At 41.4% G+C, this 10,505-nt stretch overlaps 1 protein-coding gene across 1 annotated transcript; it reads right to left on the bottom strand.

Annotated features, from left to right (window-relative positions):
• Positions 1 to 242: 242 nt before the first annotated feature.
• Positions 243 to 6,905, bottom strand: LOC147900280 (Rhodanese/Cell cycle control phosphatase superfamily protein). Its single transcript, XM_087377440.1, has 6 exons — positions 6,356 to 6,905; positions 5,915 to 6,153; positions 1,654 to 1,804; positions 1,447 to 1,532; positions 1,246 to 1,350; positions 243 to 507 (listed from the first exon to the last, which is right to left on the bottom strand). The coding sequence occupies exons 1-6, from the start codon at positions 6,463 to 6,465 to the stop codon at positions 449 to 451; spliced, it is 750 nt and encodes a 249-aa protein (XP_087233566.1). The 5' UTR covers positions 6,466 to 6,905; the 3' UTR covers positions 243 to 448.
• Positions 6,906 to 10,505: the final 3,600 nt, after the last annotated feature.

The following is a 10,505-nucleotide window of genomic DNA, read 5'->3' as shown; positions in this document are numbered from 1 at the left end:
ATGTATTGTAGAAATTTAGAAGTGGGCTCAAAGAATACTACTAAAAGAAAAAAAATGAACCAGAGTAACAAAATACCGGTGTATAAAATACAAATAAGCATAACATTTGCAAATTAATAACATCTTTCAAATGACCAAAATAAAAAATATCTTCTAGAAGCCTAGGATTGACATACCTCATTTTAATATAAATTGAGATCAAACCAACAAGTTTTAGTACAAGATGACACGAGAAGAAAAACTGAAGCCATTCAAAATTACACTCAATTACACGTAGGCCTAGAAACTGTAGTATCCATGCGCTTTTTTGCTTTTCATCCACATAATTGGAAAAGTTCTAAAAATCACTTATTACCAGGAGAACTGTGACTACAAAACATCATGCTTGATGTTTCCTATGCCGGAATGTTAATGCTGAGAATCAGCTGAAGAAAGGAGCTCACATGCCTTACTTGAAGAATAACTGTTCTGCTTGAGTTGGGAAAAATGTTATGAACAGAAAAGCCACTGCAAAGATCGAGTTGTGAGCAACAAGTTAGATTTCTAAACTACATTAAAATTTTAAAAACAGAGCAACGTATGAATCTTTTCAGCTTCAAAAACGCTCAGAGGCACAATCAGACCGATATATCAAAAAATCTTCCAAAGTCAAGATTCAATTACAAATTTACAAATTTGTCTCAGCTTCACAATTCAAAATGCAATGAAGCGAAACTGCAGACAAGGAAATCCTTGAATAAATTGTACGCTCACCATTCTCAAATATGACAGATGTTATCCTCTGAAGAAATATAATAAGTGAATACAAGGCCCAAAATAAAAGCAAACCAATCCAATAATGCAATGCCAGCAATTAATTGACACATAAGAGACATGTAATTAAAATAGACGAACGGTTTCAGAAGCACTCATTTCTGTCAAGACCATACTGCCTTTCAGCAAAATTGTGTGTGAATGCACTTCTAGTTGGATATGGTTTCCCTAATTGCATTCCACCCTTTCAATCATAAATACACACACATCAAGACATTTTGAGAAACCACATGTGTATAGACTTGGTGCATGATTCAAGTACTTCTGGCATCCTTGAAACTCAAATGAAGACATAGCAGGAATATTAGACAAGGCAGATTTTAAGTTCTTAATATATGCTTGCTACAAAGGGATCTCAACAGAAATTTGCTACTGAACAAATGCAGGAAATTACCTACAAAGGCACTCTCACTAGTTGATAGCTGCACTTACCGATAAGGACAGTTCCAAGGACAGCTGAAATCTTTCCCTGAACTGTAACTAGCCCTCCCTTCCCTGCATCTTGTAGTTCCTTAGGTCCCTCTTTCTCGAAAACTCCTGCCTCCGACAGTGGTGGAAATGTTCTCAGAATGCACTCAACTGTTGACAAAAATGCAAGGAAACCTGACCATACAATTGTTCAGGTATTCAAACCTGGCTTAACTTTCTGCAGTCCAAAACTTATGTAGGCTAAGTTTTGGAACCCTGCACGTTCAAGTTTATCTGCAGCTGCCCCCGACCTGTACCCAAAATGAAGCTCAAAAAGTAAATTTTCTTTAGTCATAACTTTGTGGTTTTTCCAATTTTCGTGCAAAGAAACCCCACTAAAAGCTATTAAGCTACCAGTGAGAATGAGCCCACCTCAAACCCTCCTGGCAGACCAGTAATAGCTTGCTGTCCTTCGGAAAATTTTTCTCTACTGATGAAACAAACTCAGGATTGGGCTTTGTAAACGCCAAGCCATAGAAAAGGCCAGAAAAGTTGTTATGCAGAGTCCTGATTACAATAGTACCTGCAAGTTACCCTGTCTTATCAGGTTATGCCCTGTCACTCAACACATTCACTCTTTTCAAACCAATCAAGACCGTTTAAAACGGAGTTACAATGAACAAAAGATTTATACCACCGTTGTTATGATTCATTTCCTGGGAAGCTGACCATCAGGCAGCCAATACGAAAGGTAATTATTTCTATATGAGTGCTTCGAACTTTGACGATCAAGAAAATGCATCTAACAAGATCACATGGCAAATCGTATTAAATCTATGACTCCCTGTGACCGAGTCTATCAGAGTATGGACAAAAAGTGGGACAGGCAGGTACTTTGCAATCTATGATCAAATTCAGAGGGTGAGCAAGAGGAGGGGATGGCAGAAATCCTGACAATTGCCATGATTGTGACCTAGTTTCTATCAAAGGTCTTCACTACACCTGTCTGAACCTGTACATGAAGCTAGGTATGCCAATGGATGCCATAGTGTACTTGAATCAAACTTTGACTAGGCACAAAAGACCACAAGGGTTGTGACAAAAATCATGCAGACACCTTTCCATGCCCAGGCTCTGAACATGTAGCTGTTCATGCCCTTTATAGGGAGCCTGATGCAGGGCAACATGGATCGATACTGTGTTCTACTTGTTGCACTGACATCAAAGGCCACGCCTTGAGGAGATGACATAATTGCACCCTATTCAAATAAGCATAAAAAGGAGAGTAAAGACGACAGCCAATAGTTACTCAGATGAGTCCTGAGATATGTTATAAGAGGCATGAATTTTTTTCATGTGCCTGCAATCCAAACATGCTAACATAGTTTCCATCATCATTGAGCTTTACCAGATTGTGAATATCACATAAGCAGCAGAGCAGGAACCCGAGGCAATAATGAATTGCAGCGTGGCATGAGATGTAAGATAGCCTGCATAAATCCCCTGGTAGCAACATATTCAGGACAGGATCAGCCATCTATACGAGTTTCTAAAGAAACAAACTGCAAACTCTTGGCTACACAGACATACAGGTTGCATGACATATAAGGCCAGGGCCCAGCCATATCCTTAACTGGTGGAGTTTCCTCTAAAGTTTATAGATGGGGGCCTTCATAGCAAGTGTGTTCAACCAGACATCTGAGTTCTGCCTTCACAAAATCAGCTTCCCTTGAACTTTCTGATACCATGCCAATCCACCTACAGGTTGCAATACACTATATCACCTCCACTTCTGGGCCAAGACATCCTCAAAGAGTTATGCCAATCCTTTCCCTTAGATTTTGTGAAGTTTTGCTTCCTTTCTCTCTTTTCTGATTTCTTTCTCCCCCAACCCACCCTTCCCCCCGAAAAAAGATCCTTCTAATATGTTCTCCTACTGTTGAAAAAGGTTTAGTCCATAAATTTGTAAGATTAGATATATTCTAGTCTTATGAAGGTGGGTGGTGGGTGGGTGGGTGTGTGTGCGTGTGTGTGTGCGTGTAACAGCCCATGGTTGACGTTGCTCCAAAAAGGAAAGCAATAGGGTGGCCTTGTGAGCCAACATATAAGTGTGAATGTTAAGAATGTTCAAACCCCCATGCATCCTGGGCGAACAGACTAAATTACATTTGAGAAGGCGAAGCACCTTACTAATGCTTAGTACGCCAAAGGCATTCCATAATCCTGATGATAAACTTTTGAATATCGAGTCCCTCTGTGTGTGCATGTGTGTAACATCTCTAGATGTAAACTTACTAACCACATCATTGACTGGCTACGGGAACACTAATCCCAAGAAAAATTATGAATTCCAGAGACTGTTTAGTCACAAAAAGGTCGCTCTGTAGCCCGAATCAACACGCAATTCTTGTCCATGAAGCACTACTAAGATGAGCTATCAAGGTCACATATCGTGATCCAAAAGCAAAGCAATGAGATTTTATTAGTAGTACCTATGCTAGAAAGGATAATGGCAAGCAGGCCGTCTTCACAAATGGTTAAAGGAGAATCGAGATGCTCAGTCCTCAACTCGCAGCTATGTAGATGCTCTTGTAAGTCTGCAGCCATGTTTCTAATCTGGCCTGACAATCGTTGCAGCTCACCTGATGATTGCAAAAGCATGTACGCCCTCTCAAGTACATGGTGGGCCTGAAGAACAGAAAAGTCATGAACTCATCCTATCACCTTGCCGAAAACGATGTTCAACTCAGTGGCTACCACCCATCAGCACCCGACATTGGCTGACCTCATAAGAGACAAAGTGTTATCCAATGCAGAGATTTTTTCTATTAACATATATCTTTGTAAGACTAGAATATGTCCAATCATACAAATTAGATTTTTTGTTGTTAACAGATGAAAGTATCCTGCCACTTAATTCTTGGAGTGGTGCAACTGCTTGAGGCTTCCTTCAAATGTTATGATGGCAAAACAACTTTAGAGGAAATTCCACCACTTACGGATATGGCTGGGTCCTGGCCTTATATGTCATGCAACCAGTCCAATCTGATGCCAATCTTTGACAAACATTGTACTTCTACCAGTCACCTTTAGCATCCAATCCTGGAAAAACATCCTGACGGAGTAGCATAATAACTCCTCTTATTCCAGTCAGATCCAGCCTCTCCACTGAGGAACCAAATATTATATTCAGGCCCCTTAATTGAGGGAGTCCTTCAGTAGTATCCAGTGGCTCATTCGTGATTGTTAGCATTCATGATTCCACACCCAATAGTTAGAACGGGCATAATAGTGAGAGAGTAATGTAAACTTCATGCCCCTTACATTGAGGGCAAGTGCTCAAACTGGATGCAACTGGAACCCCTCCATAGAATATTTTTAAACCAATGGCTGTATGTATAGAACTCTAAGGTAGACAGCTCCTTCTACAAAACAGTGAAGGCTTGGCCTTCCACATGATGATGAAGCGAAGAGGGGCAGATTGCTCTCCCTGCTGAGTGTGGGCGCTGCTACCTGATGAGGATCTGGGAGCAGCTGAGACTGGATGATGTACAATAAGAGGATAAAAGGCCTTTTATTGGCTGCTCCCCCTCCTGTAGAGGGCCAACCTAGACTAAGAAGCAGCTGCCCTGTTTCTCACCCTGGATCTGCTGCTGCTATTGGTCCTGCAGGCAGCCTGTTCACGGCCCTACATAGACTACATGTCCCCGTGTCCTGTCCGTTGGCAGTCCTTCTGGCTGCTTCGGGCATCTTCCCATGGGTATATAGATGCCTGTGATGATAAGGTTTTTAATTGGTAATGGGTGTGGCTCAGTTCAAAAAACCTGCTGGAATCTAACATCCAGACTCAAATGTTTAAACATCCGACAACTCATGTTTAATCCACCCATTTGTTTACACCCACAATGGACAATTAAACTATGCTTGTACATAGATTAATCTTTTCAAAGCATTTTAACCTATGCCTTCTATAGTAAGAGCCATGTGTGTACACATTCATCCTTCAAAAGGAGGACGACCCTTCTATGAACTCTGAGAGACAAACAAGGTGTAATTAAAAAGAGAGCATGATATCCACCCACCTTCATTAATGTCGAGTAGAGGGTATACTGACAACTCATACCATATACCTTTGTAAGACTAGAATATATCCAATCGTACAAATTCAGATTTTAGTTGTTCTAAAGTCCAAAATTCTATATTGAAAATAGAAGAGAAAAAGAAAGAGAATAAAAATGAGCTAACAAAACTATTTGAGAAACAAAAGCTAGAGATATCTAGCAAGCAAAGCAATGCTTATGTCGTCATCGGTGCCCAAGCATAAGCAGCTGTACTGATGTACTGGGTTTCTAAAGGCCCGCGGTGTCTCTTGGGTAGACTCTGTAAAAAGTGGACAAGTCTGACAACTCATACCATAAAGATAATGCGTGAAAAGTGTGCCTCCCAGTAAATAGTGGACACTTCTCTTTTAATCCAAGCGTGGCACCAGAGTAGAGTGCGGTTAAGCAGGAGCTGATACTAAAACACTCACATTAAAAATATCTGCAGAATTTGGCTTCCAATACGTACTTCCCTGGCGCATGATCCGTACGCATAAGCAGCATAAGACGACTAGCTGGAGCCACACATTCAACAAAATAACTACACGATCTCGTCTATGTAACTCCAGCTATTACTTGAAGAACCACAGTACCTAAGTCATTATCGGTATTTTCAATGTAGACCGGAACGTGCACGCTGGGAGTAATGTGTGCCTTCTCGTATTGAATCCTGTCACGGATGTCTAAGACTGTATATCCTTCCTCCGTTACAAGCTTCTTGGCCTCCTCTCCATCGACATATTTTACTTCAGCACTTATAGAAAAATCTCTTCGCGAGCTCTGAAAGCGCTGTAGCCTCCTGCATTGCTGCCCACGTCGTCTTAGACACGATCTGCCAACATCCGAATTCGGCCGTTTATGGGCGCTTTCGCTTCATTTAAAACCGTCTACTCAAATAATTGTGCATTTATGGCTGAGCACGCTCAACTTTCGATTCGTGCAAGAAACCCCATTTGTGACGAAATGCAGCAGCGCAAAGGGAGCTAGCCGCACCTCAAAGTAGCGCAGTAGAAGAAAGGATCGAAAGACGGCACCTGAGAGACAATGTTGGCCGCAGGGACAAACAGTGGGAGAGGGAGGGCAGGAAAGAAGGAAGAGAACCACTGAGAGCAGGAGGGGGAGGAGCAACGGGGGCGAAAGCCATGATTTGGGGGCCTTTCAGGAAAACAAGCTAGGCACCACTCCTGCTTCCCCCTCCTCAGCAGCGTTATTCTTCTCGTCCAGCCACAATTTTTCCTCCAGTTTCGCGGAATTCCTTATGTAACAGACAGAGCTCGCGCTCTCTCGCCCTCTTGCTCTCTTTTATGGCTCTTACAGTCACTCTCTCTCGCTCTCTCGCTCTCTTTTTATAGCTATTTGCGTCGCTCTCTTTCTGGCTCTATCACTGGTAGTTGTCTCGCTCTCTTTTTCTGTCTCTCCTGTTGCGTGATGAGTGATCGCGTCGTCCTCGTTACGAATTGTCCTCTCCACCCTCGGTTTCTTGCTCTCTATCTACGAAATCCTATTTCGCCCATCTCCAAACGCTCGACGCTCATGCGGTTCGTAATCCATTGGAGGCCTACGACTCAGCATATGCTTTGTCTATTGGATCCATATCTGCTGATATATAGTCCCCCACTCTCCTAATGCCACCTGGCTCTTATAGATCTCAGCAATGACAATGAGCATGACCCCCATAGGAAGGGGAATCATTTCCTCTCTCATCATTTCCAAATATGATACTTCTTATTAATTTCCCGAACACTACATTCGAGCACGACGAGTCCACAGCAGTAGTAGGAAGTTCGAGCATGATGAGTCCACACTAGCAGCAGTAAGCACTCCAATGACTGCAACACATACCGACACAAGTTCCTAGAGCTCATTGGAAATTTGGAATACGTAGAAAAGAGTCGAATTTGCATGTTGAAGCCAAGTTCTCCAAGTGTAGGAACATAGTCTAAGAGAATGTTGAAGCCAAGTTCTCCAAGTCAAGGAACATAGTTAGAGAGAGTGTGCCCAATCGCTAATTCAAGGCGGGCCGGGCCGAAAGCCAAGGAGGACTACCAAAAATCGAGCAAACGCAAGTAATTACACAACATGTAAGCGAGCAAGCCCTTCATCCACTATGTCATGGATCACCATTTCATTAACACAAGAGTGCAGTCATGGCCTGAAATGATATTTCACATCTCATGCTATCACATTAGACTCATTATGGAGACATAATGACACAACAGTACATAAAATATGCTTTTCAAAAATTCAGGTGTCACATTGTTTGGATTGCACATCTCCTTCCTTCTCATATATTTACATTATAGTCAATTTGGAAAAACAAGAATAAAGTAGTACTTAAAAATAAAATTCAAAATATAACAAGATTGCAAGCTCCACATTTACATATCATGTTTGCTAGGCTTGTAGGATGACATATCCTCATAAAGATAACGATGAGACTACACATCTCCCTCCTCCCCATACATTACATCTTCCAAAACAAAGGATCAAACTACACGTCACATTCAAATCCTTTCTCTTCTTGCTTTCACATTAAATCCCCTATGAGGAGACAATGATACAAGAGTAGGTCGAATATATGATTCATAGTAGCTAAAACATGGTCATATTCCACATTTACATATCATGCCTCCCATGCCTGTAGAAATACATCTTCCAAACATCTGATCCAAAAACATGAATAGATATGAAGAGCAAAAACCACATAAGATCTACCGCATCTTCTAGCCCTTGCACTTCTCACATAATAGGCTCACATACCGCATCCAATGCTTGTAGAAGTATATTTTTACATCCATTACAAAAATATGCAAGGATCCCTAGCATTATAATTTGCATGTTGAGTAAAGAAAAACAAAAGGTCTTTCACATCATCTATTACGTGGAATGTGGATCTCTTGTGCTATCCTTTCTTTGAATTCTTTATACAATTTAGTTCTCCATGGCACTAGCTTTCCATCACGACAAGATGGCTGCACATGGCTTGGTGTATGGATTTGTTGCATGCGAGATGGGGTCCCATGACACCAACATCATCATCATCTCAAATACAAACCCTCCCTTTATCAAGTTCTCCCCCTCATCCACAGTCATTGATGTCCCACATGCAACATCCCAAACACCAGGAGAGTCTTAGGAACCCCCTAAATGGAATTATCCACCTCCATGTATGGGTTACAATACTATTGCAAAACCAAATATTTGACAAAATATGAAGAGGGGAGAGGAGAAGAGTGGAGCTGAGGAGAGAGGGAACAGCTAGAGAGCACACCACAAATGACTAACTGTACACTAGATTTAGTTGAAAAAATAGAATATATACAAACCCATTTAGGGTTAGGGTTAGGGGATCTAACCCTTTCCTTTATAGCACTCTATAAGGTTAGTGCTATGCACATATGATCATGTGATGGTGCTATGCACACATGATCACATAATGTTGAGCATGAACTCTCAAAACCTTCCCTCAAGATCAACATCATGAAGTAGGCCTTCCCTCAAGATGATGATTCTTGGGAATCGAAGAAGGACCGAGCATTACATTCCATCACACCCCTTTAATGGAAATGTCCTTCCTCTGCGTCAAACCAAGAGCTAGTCAGTGTTTCTCGAAAAGCTCTTTACCAAGTGGTTTGGTAAAGATGTCTGCAACATTCTCTTTGCTATCACAATGCTACAGTGTGATGTCACCAAGTAACACTCTTTCTCTAATGAAGTGATCTCTGACATCAATGTGCTTTGTCGTGGAGTGATATACTAGATTTTTGGCCAATGCTTGAGCCGATTGATTATCACAGTATATTGTTGTTGGCTTTGACTCATCAAAGAAATATGTTTCTGACAATAGTCTTCTGAGCCATATAGCCTCACATGCACCTGCAGTGAGTGCTCTATATTCTACTTCAGTCGAAGACAAAGAAACAGTTGGCTGTTTATTTGACAACCATGATATAGCACCTTGACCAAGGAAAAATGCATATCCCTATGTCGATGTCCTGGTCTCATGATCTCCGGTATAGTCACTGTCACAGTATCCGTGCAACCGTGGATGACTTCCTCTGTATTCTATCCCAAACTGTCTTGTACCTCTGATGTATCTCAAGACTCTTTTGGCTGCATTCCAGTGAGACTGTTTTGGATTTGCCATAAACTGTGCTAGTGAGCTTACTGCATAACAAATATCTGGCCGTGTGATTGTCAGATATATAAGAGATCCAATGAGCTGCCTGTAGTATCTGCCATTGACTGTAGGCTTTTCTGAATCTTTAGTAAGTTTCAAACTCTGTTCCATGGGAGTGGCTGCAATCTTGCAATCTGCCATATGAAACTTCTTCAGGAGACTGTCAACATACTTGAGCTGACTCATGAATGTGCTATCTGAATCTCTCCAGAACTCAATTCCAAGACAATAGTGCATAAGTCCAAGATCTTTCATGTCAAACTCTACAGATAAGTCTTGTTTCAGTTTTCTGATGAAGCTATTCTTGCTTCCTATCACAATCCGATCATCTATGTACAAAAGTGCAATAGTAATATCTTCCCCTTGAACTTTGTAGTAGAGAGTATGATCTGCATTGGACTTCATGTATCCCAGATCAGCAAAATACTTGTCAATTCTATTGTACCAGCTTCTGGGTGCTTTCTTTAAGCCGTAGAGACTTTTCTTGAGATGGCAAACCTTATTCTCCTTTCCTGGTTCAACATAACCTGCTGGTTGTTGCATGTAGACTTCCTTATCTAGATAACCATTGAGAAATGCATTCTTAACATCGAGCTGGTACACATTCCATCTGCTGAGTGTCACTAGTGATATCAAGAACCGTATGGAATCCATCTTTGCTACTGGAGCATAAGTCGTCTTGACCATATTATTGTGCAAATCCTTTTGCAACTAGTCTGGCTTTGTATCTTTGAATACTGCCATTTGGATTGTACTTCACTTTGTATACCCATTTGTTTGCTATGGCCTTCTTTCCTGGTGGAAGGTCGCATAATTCCCAAGTATTATTTTTATACAAAGCATCCATTTCTTCATTCATAGCAGTTTGCCATTCTGGCTTATCTACTGCGTCTTCGAAGTACACTGGCTCTTCTATAGCCATGATGGTAGTCATGAGAGCATAGTTGGTGGTTTCCACTTGAATTGCTTTGCTTTTTTGAGCATATGTCAATCTGGCTGGTGGT

The sequence above is a fragment of the Dipteris shenzhenensis genome, chromosome 7, assembly GCF_047967505.1.
Source record: "Dipteris shenzhenensis isolate YYH24624 ecotype China chromosome 7, Dip_SZ_1.0, whole genome shotgun sequence".
Classification (NCBI taxonomy): domain Eukaryota; kingdom Viridiplantae; phylum Streptophyta; class Polypodiopsida; order Gleicheniales; family Dipteridaceae; genus Dipteris; species Dipteris shenzhenensis.
The sequence above is the reverse complement of the archived record's forward strand: the minus strand, read 5'-3'. Positions and strand labels throughout refer to the sequence as shown.